The sequence below is a fragment of the Erpetoichthys calabaricus genome, chromosome 14 (genome assembly GCF_900747795.2).
Source record: "Erpetoichthys calabaricus chromosome 14, fErpCal1.3, whole genome shotgun sequence".
NCBI lineage: Eukaryota > Metazoa > Chordata > Cladistia > Polypteriformes > Polypteridae > Erpetoichthys > Erpetoichthys calabaricus.
Window position 1 is genome coordinate 61,885,235 of NC_041407.2, and position 20,826 is coordinate 61,906,060.

General features: G+C 37.6%; 1 protein-coding gene across 1 annotated transcript in view; it reads left to right on the forward strand.

The window, feature by feature from the left end:
* The window catches only part of runx3 (RUNX family transcription factor 3), a 126,237-nt gene that overhangs the window by 63,799 nt on the left and 41,612 nt on the right, over nucleotides 1-20,826 (forward strand). Inside the window, exons 4-5 of the mRNA XM_051919028.1 lie at nucleotides 701-857; nucleotides 2,594-2,698. Of these exons, the coding sequence (XP_051774988.1) occupies nucleotides 701-857; nucleotides 2,594-2,698 (262 nt within the window). The remainder of the gene's footprint in view (nucleotides 1-700; nucleotides 858-2,593; nucleotides 2,699-20,826) is intronic.

Here is a 20,826-nt window from a genome sequence, read left to right on the forward strand (position 1 = left end):
TTGGTGTGTGAAACATCAACTCCTGAGAATTTGACTGCGGTCTAGTAGTAGCGGCGCACGTTTTGGCAAGTCTGTCTACACGTCGCAACCTGTCTTTACCTTCCATGCATCCATTCATCCATCAATCCATCCATTTATTTTTCTGTCCATGGATCGTTGGATTTATTTAACAGAACTTTGAAAATGAAGAGAAAATCCACAAAAATTACATTAAACCCAGATCCAACGAGCGTGCACAAGAACAAACGTGGCAAGTTAAAGATTAAAGCTTGTCTCCGGGGGGCATGGTCAGCATAACCATTTTTTCCAATTTATGAACAACGTTCTGCTGCGTTTGCACATTTAGAAATAGCAGCGAAAATATTGTTCAATATACGGACATCAAATTGGTAATTTTTATAGTCATCTTTGAGACGTAATGTTTTAAAAGTGTTACTTTAATGCAGATTGTGCTTTTGTAACAAATGAACAACGAATAACAGCACCCATGTCGATTATTTGTCATACTCTGTCCTTGTTCAGCATTTCAAACTTTCTTTTGTATATTGTAACAGTGTGATGGAAAAAGGGACAACGGACAATACTAGATGAGTAATAGGCGAGCATGAGTATGAGCGAAGTGTCATCTTTACATTTAGTTTTTCTTTTTTTCAGGCACACTGCATGCTTTCATGCTCCAAATTTTGCTTTCTGACCACAGGTAGTTAGCTTGGGAGATGTCCCAGATGGCACTCTGGTCACAGTGATGGCTGGAAACGACGAGAATTACTCTGCAGAGCTGAGAAATGCATCTGCCGTCATGAAAAACCAGTGCGCCCGTTTCAACGACCTCCGATTTGTGGGACGAAGTGGCAGAGGTGCGTAATTTATCACTGTATCACCACTCAAGCACACATCCTTGTATTTTTCAGAAGCATGCTTCTTGTGGGCTCTGACCATAGCATTCATCAAATATAAGTCCGTTTGCACAAAATTAAAATCAGACCGCTGTTGCTCTGAAGCGATAGGGGAAGTGCTGCTGATAGTTTTGACTGCTATAGAGGTTTAGTAATAATAAGTCATATGTAATCATCATCCTGTGATATTTAACCCCTATACTGTGTATACAGCTAAACGTAGACAAATATTGACGCACAGTCTTTGCACGTATTGAGTTGAAATTGTTGAATATTATTTAAACCTGCATTAAAATGTTAAATCTTAGCTTATTTTACACCCTATAGGAAGGATATACACAGACCTAATGTATATGCAGTGGTTATTTACCAATCATATTTAAGTTTGGTATTCTGTTTTTACAAAATGTGGGATTATCAAGGAAATAAAGGCATAGTTTAAGAGTATATTTGTTTCACAATATTCATCCAATAAACACAGTAAGAAGTTAAATCTCTGCTATGAACTTAATTTAAAACCACTTTTGTTTCATGGGCGAATAAATCAGAATTTGAATTTGATATAAATATGATAATCAGATTTTTAAAATAGTCAAAATCAATGTCACAGTAGTATGCTTTTGACAGGAAAGTGGAATTATTACTAAAATATGCTTTTTTAAATTAGGTGTTTGAAATTATGTATCTGAATATTGCTAAAGTAGTTCCAAAAAATGTGAACAGATGAACTGCAATTAATGTGTGTGTGACTAATTTAAGATTGCTTTTGGAATTTTCAGAAGTTACTAATTTGAATATGTTTATGTTATGCAAATAATAACACAATACACGTTCAAAAACACAGAAATATTATAAGTGAAACAAGGAGAATATTGTTTAGTCTTTCCTAACACAAGCTTTGAAGTTTCATATTTGCCCGTCCATCTGTCTGTAGATTACTGCATCTTTAGGTCTGCAGTGACATCAAAAACCTCAGGTTCTCGATTCTTAGATCGTTTTTATTAGAAACTCTAATCAGAGTGAGTAGTTGTTTTTGGTTTTTTTATGGACATCTGTAAAGCTGGTATGGTTTTAGAGATCATCCCGCTGCCACAAAGCACAACTCCATCTTTTTGGTACAGAGCGCAGCTGTTTAAAAAAAAGGAATAAGTCAACTGTGCAAAAGGAGGTTTTGCCTAAACAAATAAAATAAACTTTTTTCTGAGCCACTTTGTTTAGCTTTTGTGCAGTTTTTGTGCTACTAACAAAATCAGCTTTCTGGGAGCATGTTTGCATTTGCTGTTCTGTTTACTTAATGCTTTTGTTTCATGTTATCCCAAATAGTTTAAATTCTTTTGGACTTTTTATATTTTTTTTCCTTTTGGCCTTAATCCCATGTCAGCATCTCCTTTCATTGTTTCTCTTAACTAGCTGCAGGGTGATAAATGGAAAATATACATGTCTGTGATTTAAATGCTTCTCTTCTGTCTGCATATAATTATTTCATTATTATCACTCTTTGGCAACTTCTTCCAAAGACATTTTTGTCTCCTGTAATAAAAACGATATGAGAAAAGTATATTTTTTATTGCTTATATATTAACCTCCAGGTATGTGCACTTTTTGTCAAGTATGCATCATTGACCCTCAGCACATTGTGTTTGAACAGTTTGTGATGAGCTGTCACTGGCTAATCTCATTCTTTCTATTTTATATAGGAAAAAGCTTCACACTCACCATCACAGTATTCACAAGCCCACCCCAAGTGGCAACCTATCACAGAGCCATAAAGGTGACTGTGGATGGACCAAGAGAGCCCAGACGTAAGTGGCACATTTACTGAAATAAAAGAATACTGGCGTGTTTTATAATTTCAGATCTAGTCAGAGCAAAATGATGGTAGTCATTTGTTGCTTTTAATATCCAACGTTTCATACCTGCCGTACTTCTGTTTTGAGTAGAAACGAGTTCCCATTGTACTAGGTGAGTGTTTCCCTATCCTCCGCATGGTGAACACTGTGGCAGCTGGTTTTTAATCAGTTGGATTCATAACTGGTGGTGAGACTCTGTCTTTAATTCTTAATATTGTTTAGTTTAACTTCTCATTTGTCCTATTTATCCTTCAGCATTCTATTTTAGAAATGTGTCGCAGAGTGGCCTTCACTTTTTAAGAACTTGAGTTGTGGGTTTTAAAGACAAGAGTGAATTCTTTGGTCTGGATTTGGCTGTGAAAACTTTTCCACCTTGTCCTGTTTAAAGATTCCTTGCAAATAACCACTTGATGACGAGCTGCCACACACCAAACGACTTTCTCTTTTGTGCTTCTCCCTGTCTAAGCGCACCGCATTTGCTATGGTTCTGAAAGTAAGCTAAGGCAGAAATTTAAAAGTAAGGTAATGAACTACTGTATCTGAAAAGCTGTCATAGCAATACATATCTTCAAACAGTAAAATGAAAATTTTTCTGTTCTTGAATTTGCAGAAAGGCTTTACACACAGTCAAATATTAGTGTTAATTAAGTTTTTGTTTGTTTACTGAAGACCTATGATTAAGAATTCAAGTGGATTAAGTTCCAGCAGCCATGACATATCCCAGAGACCAGGGCTGGCAAACACTTTTCAAATAAGAGAAATAAAGGGTATTTTTTCTACAGCTTATAGTATCTTGCTTTGTTTTTGTACCATTGCACAAGCTGAAAAAGGCTCTAAAACGACTATGATTACATGTTCAAGAAAATGTTTATTGTGCAACTTTGCATTTTTAAATGCAAGATTTTACAACAATGTTGTGTCTGCCTTTATCTGCCCAAAAAAGCTTTAATTCTCAAATGACTTTCACAGGCCGTTGGCCTTCTTCAGGCACCATGTTGTGATGTGCAGCATGTGCTATAGATAGATAGATAGATAGATAGATAGATAGATAGATAGATAGATAGATAGATAGATAGATAGATAGATAGATAGATAGATAGATAGATAGATAGATAGATAGATAGATAGATAGATAGATAGATAGATAGATAGATAGATAGATAGATACTTACTTTATTAATCCCAAGGGGAAATTCACAATGTATTTTATATAACCTATAACTGTATGCTGTACATGTCACTTGTCTTTGTTCGGACACATTTCAGAATGACTCACTGAACCAACAGTAACATACTTTCTTGAAGTGATTTGATAGAGCTTAGGCACTTTAGTTTTGGCTTTCGACCTGAGCAGATCTTGTTGTATTAGTGGCCTGTGTCCTCCCTCTTCTTCACTCCAGCAACAAATGAAAAACAAAGTACAGTCAGTCTGCAGCAGAAAGAGAAAAATAATGAGACAAAAATGAGTCATAATGACATAATGGGTGGGATGCAAAGATGAAAATCCTACTCAACTGAGGTGACCCTATAACAGAATATGTCCTTCTAAACAAGACTGTGCTGATGCAAGTTTAACTGTGAGTTATTCTATTATTTACTATCATAATTCAAAAGACATGGAGGCCTGTTCATTTGTACAGCCAATGAAACTCCAGTAGCATAGACACCTGTATTTGCTGTCCATCAGCCTTAAGTCTGAGCAGAGCAGGTGGGAGCACTTTGGGATTTGCAGATCTTTGGGGCGACCTGGTTACTCTGATTCAGATTTAACTGGCATTTGCAACAATATAATAAAGTTACTCAAGGGTACCTCTGGCAGCCTCCAAGGACTCCTTACTTAAAGAATTTAATTGTGCTTCTGTTAATATGCCTGGTGCCTTCTCTTTCTGGGAATTTGGACTTAAGTAAACAAGGCACTCCCTGCAGAGTGCTAACATCTTGTGGAAACAGGAAGTAATAAGCTTCTGCTTAAATTTCCTGATTTAATTCAGTGAGTATTTCTTTTGTCTTTCCTTCTCTAGCTAGATTTATGAAGGCAGTGCCTGTAATCCCATCATGATTATTAAAAGTATTCTAAGACCAGCAATATTAGAAAGGCAATATATAAACTTTGAAAAAGCATGGATATGTCAAGGTAGCATTTTTGGATCATTTGGAAGTATGTGCTAGTTTAAGAAATGAAAAGGATGTGTGTTATGTGTATGTGTCTTCCACATTTCATCCCAAGGCAGCACCTATTGAAATGTCAGATGGCACCAATCACCACTATTTAATGTCTCATGATCAGCTATTTGATTGGCTCAATTCAGGCACAGATTGTAAGAAGCAAAACCATAATAAGAACACCGTTTATCAAGAAATCCCACCCATACTGACAACGTACACATTGCTGAGGGGAAAATGAGTAAGTGGCAGCAAAAGGAAACAATTTAAGTGCATCTTGATACATTTCTAGTCATTAAAAAATAACAAGGTCTCTGATGCCAACTAAGGAACTAAGGAAGACGGCCCCTCAATAGCTGTTTATTTGAACTCAAGGACCAATAAAAATACCCTGTAATGGTGATGCAACTACTTTTCTAATATATTGAAAAAATGAATTTACTTTTTCATGTTTACATTGTAATTTTCAATATCTATGCTTTTTAAATGAAAAGCTTATTTTTTGATGGATTGCATAATGATAAGCACTGCTACCTCGTGGCACCAGGGAGCTGGGCTTAGCTCTTAGCCAGTTCATTGTCTGTCTAGGGATTTTCTCCCAGTGTTCTGGTCTTTCTCACACCCAAAGGAGGGACATGTTAGGCAATTGGATGATTATAAATTGTCCCTTGGTGAGTCTATCCTTTGACAGACTGGCATTTTCATCTAGGATTGGTTCCTGCTTTGAAACAGATACTGCCACATGCCAGAGATTCTGGTGACACTGCCAGTATATCCTCAGACTCTACCACTTGCTGATGGAATAAGTTCATTCAACAACAGATGAACTTTGCGTTTCTTTGTTGTCTTATTAGCATTGAATACTCATCCAATTTTGCTCATTTAATAATGTTGTGCAGTTGTGGGGGGCTGGTGCCCACAACTGTGGGTGCAAAGCAAGAACCACACCTGTAGTCCATCACAAAGTACTCTGTCTCACTCTCTCTGACCCAATGGGACAATTTGATGTCTTAGGATGGGACAGGAAAGCTCGTAGAACCACCGCCTCCTACCCTCCCCATACCCGAGGAGAACACATGACAGTAAATTCTAACCCAATCTTCCTTTGAGGCAGCATCACTAACCAATCAACCACCATGCCACCTTGGCTTCATCTATCTTTATTCCTTTCCATTTAAAAATGTGTTTAATATACAGGTAATATTATTTTCTGAACTGAAACACTTTCAACGTCATCAAGCACATGTTAATTGTGTTTTATTTTACTGCATTTCAGTGTGTTTAGAGAGTTACATCTTCATGCAGAAGACACACAGGGGATTGTGGGAGACTGCTAAGGTTAGCCAGAAATGGGTCTTCAGCTGGATGCAAGCATAAGACTTTAATTCTTCCTGCTTTGTCAATTACATCTTTGTATGTGTTTGTTTTGTTGAGTTTTAGTTTCATAAGATCAGAATTTGCAGCTTCATAAAATCAGAAAGTATAACCTAGAAAAAAGTCTGAGCAGCTTTGCTCAGTTAGACTTTTTCAGTATTTAATCTTTGAATCTTTGTGTTCCGTAGTTTTTTTCATATCATGTTTGAGAGCTTAATGATGTTTTACACAGGAGGAAGAGAGTAAGACATTTATAAAATTCAAGTTGAGTCTTTCTTACCATGGTGACCATCTAACAGTTTGTGAGATTTATCAATTGTGAACTCCGGAACCCATTCAAGATAAATTGAACACGGAGCTATACTTTGTTATACTTAAGTACAACCCCGTGCCTTTTTTAACAGGATGTTTAGTCGGAACAATTACATTTATCGTCGGGAATGTGTCTTTCTGTGGCATCTAAATGCTAAGGAATGCTCCTGTGTAACACACTGTGATTCATAGCTGCAAAATACAGAACTCATAGAAGGATTGCTTTATGCCTTCTGAGTAAATATTTCCCTTGGCAATGTGTCAGTCGCACCAAAAAAAAAAAAAGACAGGTCCAAGTATTGTGAACCTTACAACTTAATCAAATGCACTATATTTTAGCAATCGTCACTGGTTCAGCAAGCTTTCTGACTAAGCCAAGTTAGCTTTTTAATTTATTGCTAGACTTTTTTTTATGACGATTTGCATTGCTAATGAAGTAGTTTCTCTTAAATATGATTTTTCCTTTAAGTCTACAGATATAATGGAAAACTGGACTAACAGGGTTGTTTCCCTTTAGCAAAAAAAAAAAAAAAGCAACGACGGCAGTTTAAAAAATCCTGCTATCCAGATACAGCATATTACAGCTGTACAGAATTGTGGTGTGCTGTAGGTTCTTTTTCTTACTATTGATGGTAAGTGTTTTCAGCTTTGGCTGTGACTGGTATAGTTCAGAAGTAGTATGATGAAAGCACTAAAGTAAACCACATTGTGAAGCATAATTACAGAAATGAAATTAGGATGAAAGTTTGTAAAATAAGACCCAGATTGGGGAGTCAGGCCTTGGCAGCACACAACCAAGGCAGGCTGCAGTGCTGTTAGCAACAATGTGCGTCCCACCACAGAAGTAGCTCTAAATCCTCACTGCAGAATGCGTCCTGTTGAAAATGTACTGTGGAAGACTTTCGGTTTAAAAAATGAGGTCATTCTTCGGAAGCGTAAAGGGACAGAAGCGGTGCAGAATAGCTGTGGTTAGCCAAAATATCAAAGCTGTAATGCAATTTCTTTTACCACATTTGATTTTATTGTAACTGTGATACAAAGATCCAAGTGGACAGTGTGTTCTTACACCTCGACTCATGTGCCTTCAGTACGGCTTACAAGCTGTCTGTCCATCCATCCATTTTATGAAATGTCTGTTACCACAGCCCATTGCTAATGTTATGTGATAGCCTCATGTTCAAGCATGTGATTAACCAATGGATTTGAGTAGCTCTCATTTATATTAGGCCAATTCAATTCAAAAACTTAACACATCTCTCCATTGTCAGAGAAATCCGTGCGGTCACATTCAAACTTAATCAGAAAATACGTAAGGGTAATATAGACTCTAAATAGATTAATAATCATACCTAGATCACAAAAGCTACAAAACCTCTTCATTTACCACTATACCATTTTATGAATGATTTATTTTGTTTTGCTTTTGTTGTTGCTGTTAATGATGTAGCATTTTTTAAAACATTCATTTTATGTAAGTTTTTAAGTAATCCTGTATTTCATTTAGTATGGCAAGTAATTCCCGTAATCTTCTTTTAAAATGGAATCTTCACGTGAAATAAATGTTTTTACACATATTTCTAGGCTCTGTCACAGAAGAAAATGGTGTCTGTTTTTTTAAATGAGTTAATCCATCATTGCATGGGTGGAAAATTCAAAAGGTCAAAAGTAATTACAAATTACACAGTGTGGAAATGATTGTGTAAAGAAAAAGGAAAATATAATGTCAGGAAAAGAATCCACCTTTCTTTTCAAGGCAAGTTTGCTACCAATCATGCCACTTGCATTGTGCTGGTTCTTTGTCAATCGATCACAGTGTAGTGTTAAAAGCTCTTGCTATTTTAAAACGTTAGCCTGTGTTTCACAGCTTTTACCAGGTATTATTTCCAAACTTCACTCTAAGTATAAAGTGGAACAGAATTATTGTGTTTAGAGTAAATACACATGGTCATCCCAATTTGTTACAAAATTTGAAGTAGCTATGGGGTAATAACCATTTCTGCAACCCTGAGGCACACCCACCACACCCCGGGATGTGCAAGGAAAAAAGTCACTTGACTTACGTAGCTTAAAATAAGATAGAAAATCCATGCAGGGTAGGTTGGGATGGAAGTATGATGGTGAGTGATTGTGCTTACATCCCTGTATTGCAATAAAAAACACTGGAGAGAATATGGCCCCAGTTTGTGGCCATGAGAAAAATAGTAAGGGAAATTAAATTAAAGAATTATACACAGCGAGTAGGAAACAAACACACATTTCTTGATTGAAAATCCAGCATGCTAGCTATGACACCACCATCATAACCTTTAGAATGTTGTTTCTGTATTGGTAATTCACACTGTAGTATTTTTTGCCACTCGCTGTAACATCAAGTCATCCCCTCCACCCACGGAGGGGAATGGCCAAAAGTTATATGTCAGAAATTTGGTTTATGATGAAAAGTATCTATATGCCAAATTTTCACATCTGGTGCTAGAACAACAAAGCTGTGCATAAAGAGCAAAGAAACATGGGTTATGTTTAAAGGGTAAACCTAAAGATGTAGAAGAGATACCACTTTATAAATTAATCTTAAACATCTAAACTGAATAAGCAAAAGAAATGTACTTGTGCAGTTTTGCTTGATCAAAGTTTTGAATTTAAATAAAAACTATAGACTTGGAAGAGGAATTGAATTGGAGCACAAGTTGAAAATCACACTAATCTCATTAATACAGTAAAGCTATAGTATATGTAAATTAGTCATTTACAGAATACTAAAATAACTAATGCATGAAAATAAAGTGTCAGGAAGTGCAGGTAAAGGCCTTAAATATAACAGAAACAAGCTGACCAAACTCCATTTCTCAGATCACACATCATCAAGCACCCACAAACCGTTTATATCTAAAATACTATAGGCGCTGAATAAATTCTAACTGTCGGTAAATATAACCATTTCTGCGTTTGTATGGAGGTATATTATTTGTAAGTTAAAAACTAATAATGGGTATTTTCGTACTGAAAAGTCTTCATAACGTGTATGCCTGAGAAAAAATACAGCTATGATATATAAGTAGAAATGGAGGAAGAAAGCCAGCAAAGATGAAAGGGGCCAGACCAGAGTAGGCGCCAAATGTAGCCATTCGAGAAGATGAAGGTATTGATTAAAAGGTTAGTCAGTCGTTCATTGTTAGTGGAATGTGTGATTCAGGTACAAAAAGTTGCGCATGCAATTGACAGAATGGTGCCTGACTTATATTTCTTTCAATATATCACACATAAATGTAAAAATGTGCATAATGTGGATTTAAATACAGCAAAAGAGTTTAAGGCTGAACATTACCATAGCAGTAGAGTCACTCATATCTCTAGCATGTGGCCATTAAGAAAACGAGGTCAATGGGAAATTGAACTGTATAGATACAGCGCCATTAATGCATGTGTGCAAGTTTGGGGAGATCAGCTCAGAGTGATTACAAAAAGGCATGAGGGAATGGATTCTTATACAGCAACTCCATTGAGCAAGTCACTTTCATGACTTGTACAAAAAAATATATGAAAACAATGGTAATAGATGCTGATCTTGTCATTCACCCTAGGTAAAGGTGTCTCAGTCGTATTCAGTTTGGGGTGCAGAGAGCCAGAGCCTATTCCTACAGCTCTGGACAGAAGGCAGGAGTAACGTATCCCATGGCACATCGATGCCCACACATTCACACAGGACATATTTAGAGTCTCCAGTTAGCCTTACACACATGTATTTAAAATGGACAGAAACTTTGTATTGCATGGAGAAAACCCCACACAGGACAACATTTAGACTGTTGTCAGATACGGACCCCAGACTAGGATTTCATTTCATGCTCCGTTTTTTTTTTTTGATATAGTAGCTCCCCCTTGTCCCCCCTATATAGACAATGATAAATAAATTATTATTTTCCTTGCTGATGATGACTTCAAACATGTACCACATCAAAAATAGCTCATCCAAAAAACACACACAGATTACCGAAGTGAAGTTTTGTCCATTCAATTGTCTGAATTTTTTTTTATTTGTTCTTTATTTTAATGTGGTTCACAGTTACACCCACAGCATACCTTTGTAGAGAATCAGACATGATTCCTGAAGATAAATAATAAATATTCTGCCATAAGCTGAAAAGGGCTGCCATGGCACCAAGTTGCATTGACCTTCTAGTGATGTGCATTAGCTGATGGTTGCATCCAGCTACAGATTCTTTTAAATAATATTAATTATGACTATAAAGAAGACAACACTGGTCAGATTCTCATATTTTCATCCATCCATCCATTATCCAACCTGCTATATCCTAACTACAGGTTCACGGGGGTCTGCTGGAGCCAATCCCAGCCAACACAGGGCGCAAGGCAGGAAACAAACCCTGGGCAGGGCGCCAGCCCACCACAGGGCATGCACACACACACGCACACACCAAAGACAATTTAGGATCGCCAATGCACCTAACCTGCATGTCTTTGTACTGTGGGAGAAAAACCAGAGTACCCGGAGGAAACCCACACAGACACGTAGAGAACATGCAAACTCCACGCAGATAGGACCCGGGAAGTGAACCCGGGTTCCCTAACTGCGAGGCAACAGCGCAACCCACTGCGCCACCAATGCCGCCCCTCATATTTTCAAATATGGAGATGTTCTGTTAAAAACCTACCCCAGCGGTCTTCAATGGACAACAGATACAGTCTTGTTTGGGGATGAAATTCTTACCACCAAAGGCCTCTAGCACTTCCTTCCTAGTACACATTTATGTTACATTTTGTTCAGCAGTAATATTGTAATGCAATTGCAAAACTCCGCATAGACATTTTAGAAATTATGTGCTAGTACTGCCACACAGACGTCACAAAACACCTGCAAGCAAGTGCAAGCGTACATAAAATGGAATCAGAAATATCCTGTAAGCATTTTGTGTGCCGCATGTCTTTAAAGCTTTTCTGCAGCTATTTGAACATTGTGTGTGGCGCATGTTTTAATATCTTGTTTACTGCTGGCTGGCACATATAGTTGAAATGAGTATATTTTTACATCTTTTTGTTTCGATTAGCTTGGGCATGACTTCTTCATCTGTCAATGTGTGTACATTATCGTATTTTTATGTCAATGTTGGGCATTAAGAGAATAATGGTCTCTCTCGATACAGTTATGCTGACAGTGCAGATGCTTCTGCAGGGGAAAATAGACGAGCAACATTGATTTAAGCTGCTCTAAGTGATAAAAGGTGCATTTAGTTACATTTTATTTGTATTGTTGTTAGAAGTACATTTGTTTGTGCATTGATTGAAGAACACACACCTTGTTTGTGCACTTTCCCATTTGTCCCATTTGGGGTTCACATGAAAATGAAAGAGAGAGATGACTTGATAGGCAGCCACTTGCAGACATGATTGCACTCTAATATCAAACCATCGCTCCGTAGTTCACTATCACAGGAACATCGGGTACAAGGAATGAGCCTATTCTCTGCAAGGCACACTCACATGGGACCCATGAACAGTTATAAAGTACATTTAATGTCTTTAGGATGTTGGAAGAAAATAAAGTGGCTGAAGAAAACCCATGTTGGCATGGAGAAGACATGCACACTCTACATAGACACAGTGACCAAGCTGGTAGGCTCCTGAAGTTGTGAGACAGCAGTGCTAACCACCATGCCACCCACGATTCCTTAAATATTTTTGGGTGACGCCTCCTGTCAGTTCTGCAACGATTTAGGATTGCATTTTCTAAATGTGTGTGAAAGAAAGCAGTGGAAATTGTAAAAAAAAAAAAAAAAAAAAAAAAAAGTAGCTGCCTGCAAGGTATTGCACAGTCACTTGGGCAAGATTTTTAAATCTCATATTCAGCACATTACTCCAAACCACATGCACAAATGTGCGAGGTCGTTTTGTCTTCCTGCTTTATGTCAAGACAGTTTGAAGGAACAGCAAATCAGAATATCAACTCGTAACCGTCAGAATAGCATTTATAAAAAAAAAAAAAGAAAAATGAAAAACCATTTCCGAAGTTAAACCATATTTTATTTCTTAGTCTGGGCAGCTTTTTTTTTGTCCTGTTTTCACCCTCATTCAACGGCCAAGAAAAATACCCTTTTCACTTTTCAACAGGTTCCAGACTCAGAAGAGTTTGTTTATTTAATGGCCACTGTTTTAAAGATTAAACTTAGGCTTCCCCGGGCTTTGTGCTTGCCTAAATGAACTCTAGCTTTCAGAAAAATGGTGCTCTTTGTAACTTTATTTCAGTCTTTTGCAGCATGATGGCATGTGCCCATGGGTATTGACATCCTTTTTTAATGACTAATAAACTAGCTAAGCAATTTAATAAATATAGCAACAAATATTAAAAAGGATATTTGTCAGCATATTCAAAAAAGCCTTCTTCATATTTCTCAAACAAATTATATGTGAGGAAACTTTACACCCACCTTTGAACTGCATATTAATCAGTTATTTAAATTGCAATGTCTTTGAAACTTATTAGCACAGAACACACCCACTAAGAAAACAAAAACAACAAAAGCTGATTTCAGTTCTTCCTCCGAAAGTTACTGTGGCTGAAATAAATTGAACGCAATTATGGAAAAAAGTGCCATCTATCATATGAGGGCAACCAGCTACTGTTACAGTATACCAGCATTTTATCCTAATAGACTGATATTTGCACTCCGGAAAGTGGTGCTAGAGGCAGCTATTCATTTTCTAACAGCGACATGGAAAGCTTCTTTCACTCGGAGTCCTGTACGGAGCTTTCCTCAATGCTGGTTTCTTCCCAGACTGTCTACCTGTGGCGTCTCAGTCTCCATCCTCGACTGAGCCATTTAAACTATAAACACTAGGGCAGGGTGTGCCTTAGTCCGTCAGCTCTGGCATTCAGGTCTCCGTTTTGAAATAAGTGCCTGTACAAACAAAAAATGTGTCAGCAGAATAAAAGGAATTTATCCCATGAATGGGAAAATGACTGGGGGTGGCGAGCTCAGGGATTTTTTTTTTATCCTGAGTTACTGCCAAGGTGTAAGTAGCATAAATACTCTTCTGTGATTTATCAAAAATAGCATTCAAAGACAAACCTTACATTATGTTTAGTAGATAGAAAATATTTATATATGTTATGTGTGTGTATGTATGGCTGTATATAGGTGTGAGCCCTACACCCTCTGAGTCCAGGGTTCGAATCTTAGTCTTGCTGCTGTGTGTGTGTCATTTATGCCTTCTGTCTTATGTTAGTATGAGTTGCCCAGATGCTCTCTACATCTCACTGTGTTTGGTTGTTTGATAGCTCTGAACTGGTCCTGTGTGGTTAAGTCTGGGTGAATGTGTAAGTGTAACCTGTAATGGAGAGATGTTGTCCAGGGATCATTATTGCCTTGCTAGCCAGGATAGACTCCACATTCCACATGACACCGATTAGATAGATAGATAGATAGATAGATAGATAGATAGATAGATAGATAGATAGATAGATAGATAGATAGATAGATAGATAGATAGATAGATAGATAGATGTGTGTTTGTATATATTTACAGTAGGTGTATGTGCATTTCTATGTGCTGTGCTTGTGTAAGTACAGTACATATGTATGGGACAGCATGGCAGTGCAGTGATTAGTGTTTCACAGTTTCAGAGACCATGGTTGCAGTCCCAGGCACTGCCTGGTGTAGTCTACATGTTATGCCCCTTGTTTGCATGTTTTTTTCCCTGCCTACTACATCTGTTAGATTAATCAGGATCTGAAAATTGTCTGCCCAATTGAGTTTGCCCTACAATGGATTGGTGCCTCATTCAAGGCCGCTTCCCTCCTTGCATTCACTGCAATGTGTTTCTGTTTATTTAAATTTAGATTGTTTCAATTATAGTTTGAAATAAAGAAATAATTTATACCTTTATTCTTTAAAATAGCTAGTAATTAATAAGCAAACTCTTCTTTTAACTAGCGTTCTACTCTTTAATGTTTTGAAAGCTAAACATGTAAAGTAATGTTTATTAGACCAATCATTCTGAAACCTGCCATACAATAATACCCTTCATTTCAATTGATCTTCTTTTAATGAGTTACATTTTAATATTGGACTGTAGAGTATTTTTATATTTTAGTCTGTATTTTTAAACTCTATATTGAAAAGTTGAATGGCTGTTCTGAAATATTCACATAAAGAGTCACTCAAACACCAAAATATTTTACACCACAGAACTGTTTAAATAGTGTGCACTTTAAATGGGTTAAGTTGGTTATCCTATCCGGAATAATCAATTAAAAGTGTTGCAGATTCTTTACCAGATAGTGTACCTTGTATTATGTTCTAAATATAATGAGGTATATTTTGAAATAATGGATTGTAGACTTTATTTTTATACGTTAGTTGGTTAAAGTTTAAAATCTGCGAAGCAGTCTGTGCATTAGCTGGTTAAAATGATGGATTGTGATGAAATAATTGATTATACATTTGAACAGAATATGTGTATGTATGTTTGTGTATGTATATCTGTGTGTGCATGTGTGCATGTACAGGCATATTTGTGCATGTGAACCAATGTATATGATGGTGTGATTATATATATATATATATATATATATATATATATATATATATATATATATATATATATATATATATATATATTTTTTTCTCTGTGGTGGGCTGGCACCCTGCCAGGGGTTTGTTTTCTGCCTTGCGCCCTGTGTTGGCTGGGATTGGCTCCAGCAGACCCCCGTGACCCTGTAGTTAGGATATAGCGGGTTGGATGATGGCTGGGTGGATGGATATATTTCTCTTATTTGCAGGTTAGGTGCATTGGCAATTCTAAATTGTCTCTAGTGTGTGCTTTGGTGTGTGGGTGTGTGTGTGGGTGTGTGTGTGCGCGCCCTGCAGTGGGCTGGCACCCTGCCCGGGATTTGTTTCCTGCCTTGCACCCTGTGTTGGCTGGGATTGGCTCCAGCACCCTGTAGTTAGGATATAGCGGGTTGGATAATGGATGGATAGATGTATGTGTACCTCCTGTTAAATTGAGCATAGGGGTTAACTAGCTGTTCCAAAGCAACATAAATGGAACTGTCACCTTCTTTAATGTTAGCTATTGTCTTGATCTTAAGAAAGATCTGGCAATGTAAGTGTTATTTGTATGTTTTAAAGTTTGACTTCACCATCATTTCCTGTGAAAGCTATCGTACACGCAAAGACAGTAGGCTTATTGTCGCTGGCTGTCAGTACACTACATGAAATATGAAATTTTTGCATCAGAATGTTTTTAGAAAAGAAAAAGAAAAAATAAAAGCATGGTCAATTACAACTCTGCATCCCCAAGCGTTTTCCTGTTTACTCTCTAATTGTAAGCAATAAATGCGAGCTTTGTGTACAGTGGCACTTCCTTGCTTACTCAGTTTCTGAGAAAAGGAACTTATTAAGGTATTTTAAAGTCATTTAATAAACTTCTCTGTCTCATTTTAGAAAAAACTAAATGGAGCATGAGCTGGGATATTTTATCCTCAGCTGCACTCAGATAGTAAACTCTTTGAGTTTTCTGCAGTAGTGGGAGCATGTTGGAGGGCCTGTCATTTTGCTGTCCAATGCTGTCATGGTGTAGCATTCTTAATTTAAATTTTCTGACATTTCCATGGAAGTAAAGTGTCCTCTTTGTTGCGTGTATGTGTAAGCCATTAAAATGAGCCCTGCTTCCCAGTAGCAATATACACAGGCATACCTGACTCTTCCAGTTTTAGCCATTGCTCGGGTCACACAACACAGTCAGACATCTTTATCAGGCTTCAAGCAATTGGAGTGAAGGAGCTAAGCTAAAGTCAGAGGGTTTTTAGTTTTACCGATTCATTCATTTTCCAAACTTGCATTTTCTAATACAGGGTTACTAGGAACCTGGGGGTCTAATGTTTTGGCACTAAGTGCAAAGTAAGAGCCAGGCTTCAACAGATTACCAGCCCACTGCAGGGCACACATACATTCTCACACAAATGCACAGCTGAATATGGAATTGCCAAGTCTTTGGGATTTGAAGAAGGCCAGAGTGCCTGGCATGAAGATACCATATAAGTCGAACATACAAATTCCCCAAGAACAGTATACATGCAAAGATATTAAGCAAAGGAGTTGGAGCTGTGAGGCAGCAGTACTAAATATTGAATCACCTTGTCATCCACATCTCTCATGAACTGGTTTGGATTTCCAGCCTGGCTATCTACAAGATGTTTGCACGTCCTCCCCATATCTTCAGAAACACGATGACTTAACGTCAAATAACCAGAATTTAAAAGCAGGATTCAGGAGCTGAGAGACATAAGCACTAACCACAGCAACATTATGCCATCCTTATTTTATTAACTACCAAAGTGATGCATGCTACTTAAACCTGTTATTAAAGAAGTATGCTAATTGATTGACATGGCTCCTGAGTTCTAGGTTCAGATCCTGGCTTAGCCACTGTCTGTGGAGTTTTCATGTTTTGTGTTTTTCTTTGAGGACTCGGGTTTTTTCCCACATCCTGAAGATGTGTAGTTAGAGTTAATGGGTAACCTACAGTTGACAGAGTATGACTGGCTGTGGGTCCCTGATGCATCAGTTGGACCTAAAATAACAAAAATGAAGGTTGACTAAGGGAGAGTGAACATCTTAAGCACGATTCCCAGACAAACTGAAATTGTTCCCATCAAGGTATAGATTTGCCTTTGGCCAATAGCACCTACATCTTGCACCATCTTGTATGCAGCCCCACCTTAGATGGTACAGCAGCAGGTGTGGGATATGGCCGGATATGTAATTTGTTGAATGAATTGCGTTTTAGTTATATTTGAATTTTAGTCTGTTAGCAAATCTCTGAAAATTTGACTGAAAATGAGCTACTTTATTTGACTCAACAGAAGCACAATAAAGTGCTGCCAGTTACGTTTGTCAGGGTGGAGTGGGGGTGATTTGGAAATTACTGTTCAGTCATTACAGATTTGAGCAATCCAATGCTGATTACCTGAAGCAAGGTTCCTTATGTTGAAATAACACTTAGAGGCCGGGTTTTTGTTTTTAATATATTCTGTCACTTTAGTAAAGAAGGGTGTCTCTGTTTGGCAGCCAAGTCAGCTGTCTGGAAGCCTTTGCCATAGTGCGTCTTTTGGAACCCAGCCAAGCTGCTCTGAAAAACAACTTTGTTTCCCTCTCTCTGCCACCCTCTGGAGGAACCCGTTTTCTTATATGCATAGATAGCTGACAAAAGGTAGATACAAATAGGTTTGTTCATTATCACATTTTCTGCTGGTCAGTGTCTCATAATGTTCAAAGTCAGACACCCGACTACCTCTAGTTAAAAAAACAATCGTGGCTCTTAAAAGGTATCTTCTTTAGGCATGTCTGCATTGTCAACAAGTTTATTATCATTTACCAATGGATGAATTTTATTAGATTTAGAGCTGCAGCTTTTTCTTGTTGGTATTGGATTTTTTAAAAGAGACCAATATTGATTTCTTGGAAGGTGTTGAAATGTAACAAAGCTTCAACTTGAAAACTGACTTAGGTGTGAATCATTAGTACTTTGAAAGAGCACTAAAGAGATTAAGTTCATTGCCCAAAAATATAACTCAGTGGTTGACCTTTTTATTTACCATATTGTCTTCTAGCTCTCTATAAACTTTGTGGAAGGAAGATGTTTTGTGCTCTAGAGAAGAAAGGTCTATGTATGGACTTAACACAGGTCTTACTCTGGGACATCAGTGTAGTTAATCCAATAAAATTCTTTTAATTAAATATTGAATCATATGAAAATTATGAGGAAGTGCATTCAAGGAGAAAACCAGGAAGAACATCTTCACACAGATGGTCATGAGAATTTGGAAGAATCCCACAAGTGGGGTATGTAGATGACTGCTTTTAAAAGGCATTGGAGGTGATTTTGAAACAACACCACTGTTAGTTAATCAAATCAACTTAACACACTGAATGATCTCCACTCTGTATGTTCTTAGGTTCTAAGCCTTATTTATGCAGTGTGTAAGGAATTGGAGATGCTCTGAAATGAGGTGCCACAAGGGGGAAGCAAAACAAAGCAACCTCAAAGTGGCTCAAATGACCTTCACCAGTTTAGGATGACTGGAGGTAAAATATGTGTTTATGGGGGCTACGAGTTCTTGTTGGGCAAAAAGTGAGAAAATGCTATGGGAGAATTACAATGTGACCCTCCATTCCTGCACCTAGTCTCTAATTTGATGTTAAAGGCTCAGTTTATTTGTTTTTAGTTTTTGTACTGTACTTTTAGTTGAATATTTCGTAGGATTGTAAGCATCTGAAAGAAGACATCCAGCTATTTTTAGAGCCTCTTAAGTTAATTACTATGTCTGGGAAAACCAATGCTGTCTTAGATGCAATACAAGAAACAAATTTTAAAAAATGTGCACTATTTAGCCTTGCATGTGAATCCGATAATGGGAACATCTGAAGATAAAAAAATCAAAGTGTACAAGCTTCTAACCAAACTCATTTTTTGTTTATGATTCATAATAGCAATGTTTATATTAAACTCAAAATAAAACTAACTTTCTCTGATTAATAGGGTAGTGCCTAAAGCAAAATTGCCATTCAAACTTTACAAAAAAAATGTAAATGAGTTGCAAAATCTTTAAATGAACAGTAATTCATTTCCCAGACCTGACTGTTGTAATATGGTCTCCAGAAGCCAGAGAATGTCCCATAGAAAATCACACAAGGCAGTGACTGATCCTAGAGAGGGCAGTGTTCTGTTACTTCGCACACTCGCACACACATCCAGATTGGGCCAGGTTAGAGTCACAGCTCAACCCATGACTTTGAAATGCCAAAGGAAATTGGACTGCCTGGGCTTATTATAGGGAGGAATTTGGGCCGCTGGAAAAAACCCTTGCAGACACTGGGAGAAAATGCTGACAAAACCAGGAAGCAGAGCTAAATGCCTAGATAGCCACTTTACCACACCTTCAAAGAAATGATAAATGAAAAACATGGAATGAATAATCTTAAAAGCATTGCTATCAACCAGAAACATGTAGCCTAGTTCCAGTGTAATAAATGAACAAAATTGCACACTAAGAAGAAGACATCACCATCAGTATCAGCTTTAATAAAATCCATTGCTGTGGCTGTTGAGGTGTGCTTCTGTGGGTGTGCCTGGAAGAACATTGAAGAGGAGTGCAGGAGCTAAGAGCCCCAGTCATGTGATGTTAAGCTAAATTGTCAATATTGTTGTGTATTAAAGAGTATTTCCACAGCAGATAATGTTCACATGTGGGCAATGGATAGCCTGCTCTTGTGAATCCCACTTTATGTGTTGGTAGCAAACATGTGCTGGTACTCACTGATGACACCCTATTGTTGTTTTTTGGATAAACTCTGATGAAGTGAAAAAGTACGAGGAGTCTGCATTTAATTCTGCACGTGTTCTTGTAATGGAGCAGCACTGTAGGCCATGATTCTGGAGGAGCAGGAAATGCCCATAAGTGCTTAAGAGCCTTTCATTGCCTACGTGATTATGCTACCCATATGCTACCGGATTAAAGTGTACTGACAGCTCGGTGGGATATTCTGAATACATCGCCTCTAGCCAGGCAATGTGGAAATCCTTTTGCAGTTTGTTCACCAAGATAAACCCACTTCCTGCCGGGTAACGTAAAAATAGAAAAGGATTGAGCTTTGAAACATGAAGTGCTACCATAGTTTGCCTATTGCCAGATCACGTGATAATCCCAAGACCTTAGAGTTAGAAGATAAAAGAAAATTAGTCAACATTAACACACCTGATATTAAAAATAACACTTTTGGCAGCATGGTGTGTGGAGGGCACACTTTGCTCAAATACTTTCAAGACAATTACAAATATCTGCTTTTTCAAATTGACCCCTATTTCCAGTCCATGATTCTAAGTGCAACAACACACAAGATTTGTAAGAAATGTACCATCTCTTTTCCAAACTACTTAATCTAATTCAAGGGCTGTGGGAGGCCAGGGCCTGTCCCAGCATCATCAAGTTCAAGGCAGGATCCAACCCTGCATGCCAAAAAAGTTAAGTAGCCTTTCCTTTTCTGCCAAGGAGTGGCTGCCTCCTGTCTTATTGTGACAAGCACAGGAGCTGGCAGACAAATCATTAAGAAATTAAAGCCCATAAGAAAACATTGACTTTTATTCCATAATTTTCATTCATTTTGTAAACCCAAATGATAGCATTAAGTCTAAGACAGAAAACAGCCAAGGA